This window comes from Neltuma alba, unplaced genomic scaffold (assembly GCF_004799145.2).
Source record: "Neltuma alba isolate B1F8T4 unplaced genomic scaffold, ASM479914v2 tig00010927_pilon, whole genome shotgun sequence".
In the NCBI taxonomy this organism is placed as follows: Eukaryota; Viridiplantae; Streptophyta; class Magnoliopsida; order Fabales; family Fabaceae; genus Neltuma; species Neltuma alba.
Genome location: NW_021635703.1, coordinates 348,117 through 362,862, shown reverse-complemented (window position 1 = coordinate 362,862; position 14,746 = coordinate 348,117). Strand labels below are relative to the sequence as shown.

Sequence of the window (14,746 nt, the reverse complement as noted above, 5' to 3'; positions counted from 1 at the left end):
TTTGCATTTTGGTTAGTCATCCTCACTATCAAGTGAGGTCGCTAAAGTGCTAAGAAGCATTAATCACATTGTTGTCATGGAGGAGGTCGGCGAAGTAACTGTGACTGCGAAATGGTAATTTTCAGTTGTAATAGCAATTGAGTGGTTGAGTTATATTGGTTTGCTAATATTAGATTGCTTGTAGTTTGTTCTTAAAGTGTATTATGCCGTTAGTCTCTATTTTCTACTCTGTTCTGATAAGTGAGAAAGAAGCAATAACTTTCATTACGTGATCAGCAAATTTAGTTATCTGAGTAGTAAATAGTCCAGGTTTGTTTTGTAGTTAAATAACAACACCTACGATGTGAATAACTACACTGGCAATGGTAATGACAACTTTTTTTAAAGACAAAGAAAGTTGAGCTATTCAACTGACCAGATTTAGTTATTTATGCTTATTGTAGAAGAAGGGCCAAATGAAGAAGTGAAGAATGGCTACATGTTGTTTAGACAAGAAATTCTTAAGGGTGGGAAGAAGTTTAAGAATATGTCTAAACAAGTAAAAAAGGCATCAAAGGCATGGAAGCAGCTAACACCAAAGGAGTAGAAGAAATAGAGTAATCGGGTGAAGCAATCAAGAAAAGAAGGGATGAAGAAGAAGAGGAAGAAAAAGGTTGCTTTAGCACTTGTTGCTCAATTCGGCAATTTAAGTCATTAGTAGACTTCATAAAAAAATGATAAAGTTTTGAAAGTGAGGGTACAAAATTTAGGATTCACTAATTTGCTTGACATTGGATGTAAGAGACTCTCTCGTGACCTCATAGTATGTGTGCTTCAAGCATATGATTTATCTATCCATCAATTTCAATTAAGAGGGATAATAAAGAAAATAAAACCAAAAGATGTTGCAAACTTGCTAAGTGTACCCCACACAGGGGAGAAGGTAAAAATAGACGTATGTGATGATGATGAAACATACCAGAGGTTGAAGGAGGAATTTGGTAAAGTCTCTTATACGAAGATACTCAATGACATTAAATCTGGGCAAAAGAAAGATGACTTTGAGTTTTTGTTTATGCTGTACACACTTGGGAGTTTTTTAACTCTTACTTTGCAAACAACTGTGACTGACAAGCTAATAAGAGTCATGTGTTGTACCGTAAAGGGATTTCACCAATTTGATTTGGCCATGTACATTGTAAAGCACTTATGAAAAGAGAAGGGAGATTATGTGAAAGTGTACACAAAAGCAAAGGAAGACGAAGATGAAGAGGAAGGAAGTTGCAATGTAAGAGGATGCATCCACCTCCTGTTGGTGTGTATTTCTGACCTATGCTTATTATTTATTATTTTCTTTATTTGTGGAATTATGGAGTTAATAATTTACTGTTGCAGTTATATCTTGCTAAGCGCTTCCTACTATCCAAATCTATCAAAAGAGGGTCCCTAAATGCTATTCAATTCTGGACTAATAAGAGTATAAGGAAGCTGGAGAACAAAGAGAGGGAAAGCAATAGGGGTTTACTGCATAAGGGAAAGGGAAGTACGGATAGAAATGGGAAGGATGAAGGAAAACATAAAAGTGTGGCTCATTTACACCCGGTATGTGTTTTCCTTACTAATTTTCATTCTCATTAGCAAATAATGTCATGAAAAAAGTGTTTACTCATTTTAAATTATTTTCTACAGGAGTTACAGAAGTTGCATGGACAATTGATGGCTCAGATTAAATTAAGCACTAGGAGGCTTATAAGTGCAATAGAAGATGAGCTGCATAAGGTCCAGATAACGATAGAGGAAAATAATTTGACCGAAGATGATAAGTAGCCTATTGACGTCCTAGATGATGATAAGGGAGATGATGATGCATTTGGCAATGAGGACCCCCATGATCATGATAGACATGAGTCTGATTAGGAAGATGATGATAGAGATGAGTTCCATGGGGGAGATGATTAGGGTGACAATGATGCAATTGGTTCAGATATGGGTGATGAGATCGGTGTTGCAGCAGAAGGTGCAGAAAAAGAAATTATGGAGTCTCTCTGGCCCTTTCCCCCATGGACAAGGGATATCAATTCTGGAGGTCACAAAGGGAGATGAAATCAGCTATAAATTCTCCATGGATTTTGACAAAGCCAATTAAGAGGTGAAAGAGGACCATGGATAACAAGGACCACTTTTTTGACATGGTTTCCCGTATATGTCCAAGCAAGGAGGGTGACATATGTTAGGATTAAGGTTTTGATGATAACAAAGTAAGAAATCTGATCGATCAAGGACTTATCGATAAGCTGATAGATAATATCTCTGTACAATCAAGTAACTTAGCAAAAACTTTGATCGATAACTTGTTAGATAATATGTTGATTGATCAATTGATGGATCATTGTTAACTTAGTTGTGTATGAAAGTCTGGAGTAAATTATCGATCACTTGATCGATAATCAGGATGATCAAACATCTGTCAGATAAAGGGATATAAATCTGATAGGTAATTATCGATCACATGATCGATAAACAGATTATCGATAAGAAGACAGATAAATGATAATGTGCTCTACTCATTATATTTTGCTTTAATCACCAATTTTCGATCACCTTATCGATCAGTCATTTATCGATAATATGATCGAACATTGCTTCATAACACTCTCTGTGCAGGTACTTATTTCAGCAGCTTATCGATCACCTGATCGATTAGCAAATTATCAATCATATGATCGATCATCAGTACATCGCTCTTATTTTATGGTTCTTCGATCACCGGATCGATAATCAGATTATCAATAATATGATCGATCATCGCACTTACTTGTCTATCTTGTTTTTCATATAACGTAATCAATAAACCAGTTCTTTGATTTTACAAGAATAAACCTCTTTATCGATCACTTGATCAATCATTCATTAATGGATCACTTATTCGATTAACCCACATAGCCTGTGTTTTCACTGAATATACTTTTGCTTATTGTTTATCGATAAGGTTATCCATTATCTACTTATCGATAATGTGTTCAAAAATTATTGCTTTAAAATCTATTTCAATAATACCGTGTTTATCAATAACCTGATCGATCAACAAGTGTTCGATCACTTGTTCGATCATGGAGCAATTTCAGTTTAAACTTCAACCAGTCACGAAGGTTCTCAAAATTTATCATCTATTTCATTCGAGCTTTTCTCAGCCTTCATGTTTGTCTTAATTCTCTATTTAAAGAGATTCAAAATCAAAAGTGACCTTGATCTTCTTTTTTTCTGCATACCAGTATGATGTCACTATTTCCTTTTATCGATTACTTGATCGATAAATCATTAATCCATCACATGATCGATAAACTTAGTTATCTATTTCAAAAGCTCTTACTCTGAATAATCGATAACCTGATCGATCAACCAGTAATCGATCACTACTTCGATCAAGCACGATCATTTATTGCTCAGCACATTTAACAACTGATTGATTCTACCTGTAAACTATGAATGTTCAGTTTATCATTTGTTCGGTTCTGCTTTTGATCTTACTCTGCAAAGAAAAACTTATTGAATCAATGTATTATTACAGATTACGAAGAAAAACCCAACGGCTCTCCAACGGTTGTCTAAGTAGCCTGTAACCTACCTTGTCAGAAGTATTAAGGGTGAAAACCGTTGCAACTTGAAAACACGCAACCGGACTCTCAACGGCTAGAAGCTCTTTCGTCTAACGGTTACTAAACTACCTCAACTATAAAAGGCGTGAAGAAGCATTAAATGAACAGATTGAATACGCAAGCTACCCTCTGTTGATTATTTACTGTTACATTCAATACTCTGTTCTTCCATACACTAAGCTTCAGTGATTATCATTTATTCACTCTGTAAGAGTTTATATTTTTCATCATTAATCACGTCTTGTTTGAAACTCAAGAGTGTGGACTCTTGAGTGGGATTGTAACCTTACGGGTAGTAAGGGGGAGTGATTGAGAGTATCAATTACTGTACTAAGGCACCAAGAGCCCAATCAATCTTGGAACATAGTAGAATACTCAAAGGTGTTCTGAGGACTGGACGTAGGTCAAGTGGTTGAGACCGAACCAGTATAAATCCTGTGTCCACTTTTCTACAGTGAAATCTCTCTAACTAACACTCTCTGTTTCCGTTAGTTCATTCTTTTAATTTCGTAAAATTTTTATAACTCACCCAATTCAGCCCCCTCTTGGGTGAGACTGCCACTAACAACATATATGTACATATTCACTACCCACGTAATCATATTCATTACAGTTTTGTACTAATTGACTACATGCATAATGAGATTAACAAAATATTTTTAGGCCTTTGGTGAAAATCTCTGATGAAGATATCACTCGGGATCATCTAAGGACACTTGGTGGAATTGAGAAAATAGGTAACCGGGTAAGTATAATATTTGTGATCAAGTGATTTAATTGTTTAGTAGATGCTGTGTTTTGGGTTCATCAAAACAATCATCTCTTTGCATACAGCTAATGTCAACTACGTGCAAGACTTTTGATGCTGACTTTATGGTAAGCTTGTTGAGATGTTAGTTTTTTTGTGGATTGATGTTGATAAATGACTAACATATTCATGTTTTAGGCAATAATGGCTCCTAACCCAAAGCTGTGGGATGCTACAAAACAGAAGAATTAGTTTTTACCTAAAAATGTAAGCTACAATATAGGAGAATGTGATTTGATCTTTAGATCCACACTTGTTGCGGTCACTGGTTCTGTGTTGTGCTTGAACCTACCACAATGAATTTCTATGTGCTAGACTCAATGAAGCCAAATTTAGAAGGTAAAAAGAAGAGCAAGAAGAAGGGTGTAATTAATGATGACATGATGATCGTGGTCACTGAATGTGTAAGGATAATGTAACTTATCTTCTATGATTGACATTTCATTTACCTCTTATTTACAATTGCACCTCTATATTGTGCAGAGGAATAGATTTGATGACATTATTGACATAGTTAAGCCTAATGCCACTGGGAAGAAGAAAATGAGTGATATCATTTGGGCTACTGTTCTGCAAGAAAACAATCTGTGAGTAGTTTATGTTGTTGATATTATTACGTCTCAAAGCAGCCTAATGTGTTTTCTTCATTCTTTTACATCGTTGGGATGTTTTTATGTGCAGGTGAGACTGTGGTGTTTATGTATTAATATGGTTAAGTAAATGGAAGCCCATTGAGATACTTGACTATACAGATGAACAAGTGGCTGAATTTTGACCAAACCTCATGCGGTGGCTAGTAAATCATGAGCTTAATTCAAAACGTGATGAAGCATTGAGCTTGCTTTCATCAACTCAAGCCACCATATTGACCAAAAGACAGCATCTGTGATAGCAATAAATATTACGTAGATTAGACATATAGTACATGTGAAAGCAGTGCCCAGGTATTATGAAGATATTTGACTTATGGTTGTAGGTTTTAAGTGGTTGCCATTTGTTGGCCTAATTGTAATCATTTTTGGAGTAATTTCAGTGAATAAGTTATGGTATTTACAACATGCATGATGAGACATGTGATTTTCATGATGATAATCACAAATTGATTATTTGTGCCCCAAATTACATCTACTTGGACCCAATTTCACTACATAAGTAATGGGATTAACAACTTTGATAATGATAATTACCACTTTACTATTGCTATTTGCAACTGATTTCTTCCAAACCTAGGTAACGTGTTTGGATCAAATTTCACAACATGTAATGGTAATCACAACATTAGTAATGAGAAATGCAAATTTTGTAAAGATAGTTACCATCTTCCTATTGGTATTTACAACTCTTCATGTTCATACCCAAGTGACATTTTTTTCACGGAATTTCACTACCTCAGTAATGATAGTGACAACATTCGTAATGAGAAGTGCAACCTTTGTAATGATAGTTATCACATCGATGTTGCTATTTGCAACTTGTGTCTTTCAAACCCAAGTAACATGTTTTTGGATCAAATTTCACTATCCCAGTAATGATAATCACAACATTCATAATCAGAAATACAACTTTTGTTATGATAGTTACCATCTTCCTATTGGCATTTGCAACTCTACATGTAAATACCCAAGTCACACTATTTTTACAAAATTTCACTACCCCGATAATGATAATCACAACATTGGTAATCAGACATGCAACTTTTATAATGATAGTTACCATCTTCCTATTGGCATTTGCAACTCTGCATGTTCATACCTAAGTGACACTTTTTTTATAGAATTTCACTACCCCCGGTAATGATAATCACAACATTCTTAATGATAATTACAACTTTTGTAATCAAAGTTATCATCTTCCTATTGGCATTTGCATCTCTGCATGTTCATGCCCAAGTGACACTTTTTTTACGAAATTTCACTACTTCGGTAATGAAAATAAAACATTCGTAATGATAAATGCAACTTTTGTAATGATAGTTACCACCTTGCTGTTGCCATTTGCAACTCTTTTTATGTTCATACCCACGTATCAATTTTGTCACAGAATTTCATTACCCCAATAATGAAAACCACAACATTTGTAATGATAATTACAACTTTTGTAATGATAGTTACCACCTTATTATTGCCATTTGCAACTATTTTCATGTTCATACCCACGTATCAATTTTGTCACGGAATTTTACTACCCTGGCAATAAAAATCACAACATTCATAATGATAATTGCAACTTTTGTAATGATAGTTACCACCTTGCTGTTGCTATTTGCAACTCTTTTCATGTTCATACCCATGTATCAATTTTGTCACGGAATTTCACTACTCCCATAATGAAACTCACAACATTCGTAATGATAATTGTAACTTTTGTAATGATAGTTACCACCTCGTTGTTGCCATTTGTCACTCTTTTCATGTTCATACCTATCAATTTTGTCACAGAATTTCACTACCCCAGAAATGATAATCACAACATTGGTAATGTGAATAACAACATTGTTAATCAAATTAACCACTCTAGTCATGCCCATTGGCAACTTCAACCATCTCCTACGAAGGAATTAAACAAATGGTAAAATGTGTTGACAAAATAACATACAAGTACACCTGAAGAACATCATAATATGTTTACATTAATATTCAAACTTTACTACATGTGTAATGGAATTTACCACTGAAGTGACAATATTTACCAAAAACCAGTAGACCCATGGAAGAAGCTATATAACTTGTATTCAAATGACAAGTTAACATTAAGATTAACCCACCACCTAATGTTTTCTTGTCATTTATATTACAAAACATATCCTACCCAGTTAACATCATTTACAAAAAAGATAGTCTACCCATCATAGAATGTTTACATTAACATTCAAACTATACTACAGTGTAATGGAAATGACAACTGAAATGATAATATTTACCAAAAACTAGTAGGCCTATGACAGAAGCTACATAACTGATATTCAAATGACAAGTTAATATTAAGATTAACCCACTGCCTAATGTTTTCTTGTCATTCAAATTACAAAACATATCTTATCCAGTTAATATCATTTACAAAAAGGATAGCCTACCTATCAACCCTTCTACTAAAAAAATTAAGAAGGGTTCAAAAGTCATTCCATTCCACCAAAAAAGTTACCCCTCAGGTATTGACATCAAACCTTAACTTGGGTTTAGATTCTTGCATGTTCTTTTTGTATGGCTAACTTGCTAGCATGCGCTACAATGATACACCTTCTTGTTTTGAAACTGCGATGCTTGCTTGTTTGTCCTAGGCCTTCCAGGCCGTCGACTAATCAAAGGTGGTGCCAAGAACACTTGACTTGCTATATCTTGCAGCTGATAGTCATTAGGATTTGGCATGTCGATTGTTACCACTAAGATCATCGTCCTACTGTAAATCTTTTGTTGGGACATAATCTTGTAGCATTCTTCAATGAAATCATACACATTGCAATTCAAGGCCTTAATAGCTACATATGCATACAAGCATGGGATGCCTGACATTTGCCAAGCCACACAGCTATATTCACCTTTCCCAAGATCAACATTAATGGCTCTTTTTGCTGTATGGACACACATCCTATCGCTTCTGTAAGGAACACTTAACATCTGTGCACATCTCGCCACATTTTCCATCAATGTTGCATTTGTGTTTGGGCCTCCACCATTCTTTCATTTACTCATTGCCATGCTTGCTGCATACATCTTCTTGGCCACTTTTTCACGATGCTCATGTATAAGTTGGACAACATTATATCGTCTCTCCTTTAACATCCACATCCGTAAGGTTTGTTATTATATTGTCTCATCGTTTAAAAGGAAACTTGCTTAAGGCCCACTTGTGAATATCACCATGATTCACAATCCATTCAAATAATTGGGAATTAAAGTTTCTCATGTTATCCATTGCTTGATTAAACTCTGTGTCAAGGTTTGCATATATGCAATGGCATCTAGAAAATGTAGTCCATCCTCCTGTGTGTTGCCACTTGTCTTCCTTTTTCCTCTATTTAACTTGATCATTTGCACACTAAAATTCTTCTTAACATGTCTATAATAGTACGCATGTTGCTCACCTCCGAATATTGCTTGGACAGCACTTATAATTGCATTGTGTCGGTCTGAAATAATTGGTAATAATTCATTGTCCACATGATAGAGGCTGAAAGTAGTGTCCCCTTATACGGTCCACTTAAATGACTTCCATCAATATACAATACATGCCTAGCACCAGCAACAAAGCCCTCTATACAACACCTATAGGCTATGAATACACGTTCAAATGTGTTGTTCCTTGTAGCCATCCATTTTGCCAATGTTTTGTCATCGGTTTCCTTCAACCGGTCACATATCCATGGAATAAGCATATAAGTTTGATCAGCTCTGCCATCTATGTCCCCCAACGCTTTTTCCTTGGCCCTATACGCTTGCTTGTATGTCAACTTCACACTATAATCTTCTTCCAACCTCTTTCTTATATCATTTGGATGCATATCTATGTGATCCCTAACCTCTTCAATTATAATTGATGATGTCAAGCTAACTAATCCACCATGTGTCATGTGACGATTGTCTTGGGCATTATGAACATGCTCGTTTTTTAATGTCGTTACACGTAAAAATGCTAGAGTACTCTTTCCAGCTGCTCTCGCATTGATCCTCCATGACAATCGTCAACATTGCATTCGACATACATATGGGCATTAGAATTCTTCACATATTTATACTCAAATTTGTTTACAATGCTGAATTTGTGTAGTTTCTTCTTGAAATCATCTACATTTGCAAAAGTCTACCTCAATCCTAACAATACTTTCTTCCATTTCAAGGAATTCATCCCTGGCAAAGGAGTTGGTGCACTCTCTACTGCATATGGCAGGCTAAGAACATTTCCAGATGTTGTGTAATTCACACATTCGACAGCATTTTCCTAAATCATTGGCCCATCATTTTGCTGTGATAGTCCCCACAATTTTGACTACTGCATGTATAATTATAACATCTGTTAAGATATTGACAACAACATTATGGCAATTAACAATTTCCATAACCAAAAACTTGTAACTTACCTGTTTCGATCAGCACTTCTTCCTTCGCATTCTCATTACCTTTAGCTGCTACGTAAACATGTGCATTACTCTCATTATACTCAAATAGATTGTCAACTTCATCGTCATCAATGAGATCTATAAATATCCTATCATCAAAGCCCAATGTGTATTTAATATCGCAACTATTACTATCTACACCAAACCATCCTCCTATCATAACCCTCAAATCTTCAAGCCTTATACCCTCCTTTATCGCTCTTACCTTGACAGTTCCACCATTGTACTTAACTTCAAAGCTTGCTAACCTGCAACTCTACATGTAAATACCCAAGTGACACTTTTTTTACGGAATTTCACTACCCCGATAATCATAATCACAACATTGGTAATCAAAAATGCAACTTTTATAATGATAATTACCATCTTCCTATTGGCATTTGCAACTCTGCATGTTCATACCCAAGTGACACTTTTTTATAGAATTTCACTATCCCGATAATGATAATCATAACATTCTTAATGATAATTACAACTTTTGTAATCAAAGTTATCATCTTCCTATTGGCATTTGCAACTCTGCATGTTCATGCCCAAGTGACGCCTTTTTTATGAAATTTCACTACTCCGGTAATGAAAATCACAATATTCATAATGATAAATGCAACTTTTGCAATGATAGTTACCACCTTGCTGTTGCCATTTGCAACTCTTTTCATGTTCATACCCACGTATCAATTTATTCACGGAATTTCACTACCATGATAATGAAAACCACAACATTTGTAATGATAATTACAACTTTTTAATGATAGTTACCACCTCATTATTGCCATTTGTAACTCTTTTCATGTTCATACCCACGTATCAATTTTGTCACGAAATTTTACTACCCCGACAATGAAAATCACAACATTCGTAATGATAATTGCAACTTTTGTAATGATAGCTACCACCTCGCTGTTGCTATTTGCAACTCTTTTCATGTTCATACCCACGTATCAATTTTGTCACGGAATTTCACTACCCTAATAATGAAAATCACAACATTCGTAATGATAATTGTAACTTTTGTAATGATAGTTATCACCTCATTATTGCCATTTGCAACTATTTTTATGTTCATACCCACATATCAATTTTGTCACGGAATTTTACTACCCTAGCAATGAAAATCACAACATTCGTAATGATAATTGCAACTTTTGTAATGATAGTTACCACCTTTCTATTGCTATTTGCAACTCTTTTCATGTTAATACCCATGTATCAATTTTGTCACGGAATTTCACTACTCCCATAATGAAAATCACAACATTCGTAATGATAATTGTAACTTTTGTAATGATAGTTACCACCTTGCTGTTGCCATTTGCCACTCTTTTCATGTTCATACCTATCAATTTTGTCATGAAATTTCACTACCCCATAAATGATAATCACAACATTGGTAATGTGAATAACAACATTGTTAATCAAATTAACCACTCTAGTCATGCCCATTGGCAACTTCAACCATCTTTCTCGAGGGAATTAAACAAAGGGTAAATGTGTTGACAAAATAGCATACAAGTAGACCTGAAGAACATCATAATATGTTTACATTAATATTCAGACTTTACTACATGTGTAATGGAATTTACCACTGAAATGACAATATTTACCAAAAACCAGTGGGCCTATGATAGAAGCTATATAACTTGTATTCAAATGACAAGTTAACATTAAGATTAACCCACCACCTAATGTTTTCTTGTCATTCAGATTACAAAATATATCCTACCCAGTTAACATCATTTACAAAAAAGATAGCCTACCCATCATAGAATGTTTACATTAACATTCAGACTTTACTACAGTGTAATGGAATTGACAATTGAAGTGATAATATTTACCAAAAACTAGTAGGCCTATGACAGAAGCTACATAACGGATATTCAAATGACAAGTTAATATTAAGATTAACCCACTGCCTAATGTTTTCTTGTCATTCAAATTACAAAACATATCCTACCCAGTTAATATCATTTATAAAAAGGATAGCCTACCTATCAATCATTCTCCCAAAAAAATTAAGAAGGATTCAAAAGTCATTCCATTCCACCAAAAAAGTTACCCCTCAGGTATTGACATCAAACCTTAACTTGGGTTTAGATTCTTGCATGTTTTTCTTGTATGGCTAACTTGTTGGCATGTGCTACAATGATAAACCTTCTTGTTTTGAAACTGCGACGCTTGCTTGTTTATCCTAGGCCTTCCAGGCGGTTGACTAATCAAAGGTGGTGCCAGGAACACTTGACTTGCTATATCTTGCAGCCAATAATTATTAGGATTTGGCATGTCGATTGTTACCACTGAAATCATCGTCCTACTGTAAATCTTTTGTTGGGACGTAATCTTGTAGCATTCTTCAATGAAATCATACACATTGCAATTCAAGGCCTTAATAGCTGCATATGCGTGCAGGCATGGGATGCCTGACATTTGCCAAGCCACACAGCTATATTCACCTTTCCCAAGATCAACATTAATGGCTCTTTTTGCTGTATGGACACACATCCTCTCGCTTCTGTAAGGAACACTTAACATCCGTGCACATCTCGCCTTATTTTCCATCAATGTTGCATTTGTGTTTGGGCCTGCATCATTCTTTCATTTACTTATTGCCATGCTTGCTGCATACATCTTCTTGGCCACTTTTTAACGATGCTCATGTATAAGTTGGACAACATTATATTGTCTCTCCTTTAACATCCACACATTGAATGACTCCGCAAGGTTTGTTGTTATATTGTCCCATCATTTAAAAGGGAACTTGCTTAAGGCCCACTTGTGAATATCACCATGATTCACAAGCCATTCAAATAATTGGGAATTAAAGTTTCTCATGTTATCCATTACTTGATCAAACTCTGTATCAAGGTTTGCATATATGCAATAGCATCTAGAAAATGTAGTCCATCCTCCTTTGTGTTGCCACTTGTCTTCCTTTTTCTTCTATTTAACTTGATCATTTGCACACTAAAATTCTTCTTAACATGTCTATAATAGTGCGCATGTCGCTCACCTCCAAATATTGCTTGGACAGCACCTATAATTGCATTGTGTCAGTCTGAAATAATTGTTAATTGCATTGACTCAACTATCTCCTTAATCATATGTAAGAACCATGTCTAATCCTCTCCCTTCACAATCATAATGGCAAAAGGTAATAATTCATTGTCCATATGATAGAGGCTGAAAGTAGTGTCCCCTTATACGGTCCACTTAAATGACTTCCATCAATATACAATACATGTCTAACACCAGCAATAAAGCCCTATACAACACCCATAGGCTATGAATACATGCTCAAATGTGTTGTTCCTTGTAGCCACCCATTTTGCCATTGTTTTGTCATCGGTTTCCTTTAACCGGTCACATATCCATGGAATAAGCATATAAGTTTGATCAGTTCTGCCATGTATGTCCCCCAACGCTTTTTCCTTGGCCCTATACGCTTGCTTGTATGTCAACTTCACACCATAATCTCTTTCCAACCTCTTTCTTGTATCATTTGGACGGATGTTTATGTGATCCCTAACCTCTTCAATTATAATTGATGATGTCAAGCTAACTAATCCACTATGTGTCATGTGAAGATTGTCTTGGGCATTATGAACATGCTCGGTTTTTAATGTCGTTACATGTAAAAATGCTAGAGTACTCTTTCCAGTTGCTCTCACATTGATCCTCCATGACAACCGTTAACATTGCATTCGAAATACATATGGGCATTAGAATTCTTCACATATTTACACTCAAATTTGTTTACAATGCTGAATTTGTGTAGTTTCTTCTTGAAATCATCTGCATTTGCAAAAGTTTACCTCAATCCTAACAATACTTTCTTCCATTTGAAGGAATTCATCCTTGACAAAGGAGTTGGTGCACTCTCTACTGCATATGACAGGCTAAGAACATTTCCAGATGTTGTATAATTCACACATTCGATAGCATTTTCCTAAATCATTGGCCCATCATTTTGTTGTGATAGTCTCGACAATTTTGACTGCTGCATGTATAATTACAACATTTGTTAGCATCATGGCAATTAACAACTTCCAAAACCAAAAACTTGTAACTTACCTATTTCGATCAGTCACTTCTTCCTCCGCATTCTCATTACCTTTAGCTGTTACGTAAACATGTGCATTACTGTCATTATACTCAAATAGGTTGTCGACTTCATCATCATCAATGAGATCTATGAATATCCTATCATCAAAGCCCAATATGTATTTAATGTCACAACTATTACTATCTACACCAAACCATCCTCCTATCATAACCCTCAAATCTTCAAGCCTTATACCCTCCTTTATCACTCTTACCCTGACAGTTCCACCATTGTACTTAACTTCACCATCACCATTTTCTATAAACTTTCCCACCCATATGAAAGTAACAAGCAAGACGCTTTGAAGATGTTGACCCAATGTTAGATGTCATCAAAGCTTGCTAACCTGCACCAAAGAAGCATAAATCAATATTATAATTCCCCAATAATCAATTTCATTTATCAAGATTTCAAAACTTTTCTTAGGATTTCACAAAAAGCACAACACCCAAAAAACCCACACATCCACTTGCTCTATTGACAACTTAAATATAGGATTTCACAATTCCACTAATGAATTTAACAATACTGACAACCTCATGCTTACTGTTAGCCCTCAAACTTCATGCCCACGTTATCAATTGTCACCATTTTTTAATTTTTGATGCGTCACTCTCTCATCCTGGTCAGATTCTTCATTCAAACCATCTACACTCATAAGCTCATCTCCCATTTGACCATGCACCAATAAACCGACTTGAAAACCCAAACCCATCATTAACCTTGACTTTCTTACATAATACCCACGTTCAACCCCTCTCTTACTACAAACCAAGTTGCCCACAAGGAAATTCCACCGTAATAAATCAGATTTGCAGAATGGTGATAGTTGGAGGAGTAGATAGTAGCATTTTAGCAGAAAATTTCCTTACCTTTTTCTTCTTCTCAGCATTCGACCCTTGCTCCAGCTTCGTTTTCATTTTCTCTCTCTCTCTCTCTCTTTTGGTATTACGTGTCATGTGTTGTTCATGTCTTTAGAGAGGTTTCAGGGACTTTTTAGTCTTTCGACCGAATTGTCAAAATTCCAAATTGATACCTCATGCCCATTTGGTGATTTGATTCATTTGCATGCCCATTTTTTCATTTCAAAT

The 14,746-nt window shown here is 35.3% G+C and overlaps 1 protein-coding gene across 1 annotated transcript; it reads right to left on the bottom strand.

The window, feature by feature from the left end:
* Positions 1-7,655: 7,655 nt before the first annotated feature.
* On the bottom strand, positions 7,656-8,084 carry LOC114760013 (uncharacterized). The gene has a single exon (XM_028949256.1). It carries the CDS (start codon positions 8,082-8,084, stop codon positions 7,656-7,658), a length of 429 nt encoding a protein of 142 aa, XP_028805089.1.
* Between the last annotated feature and the right edge of the window lie 6,662 nt (positions 8,085-14,746).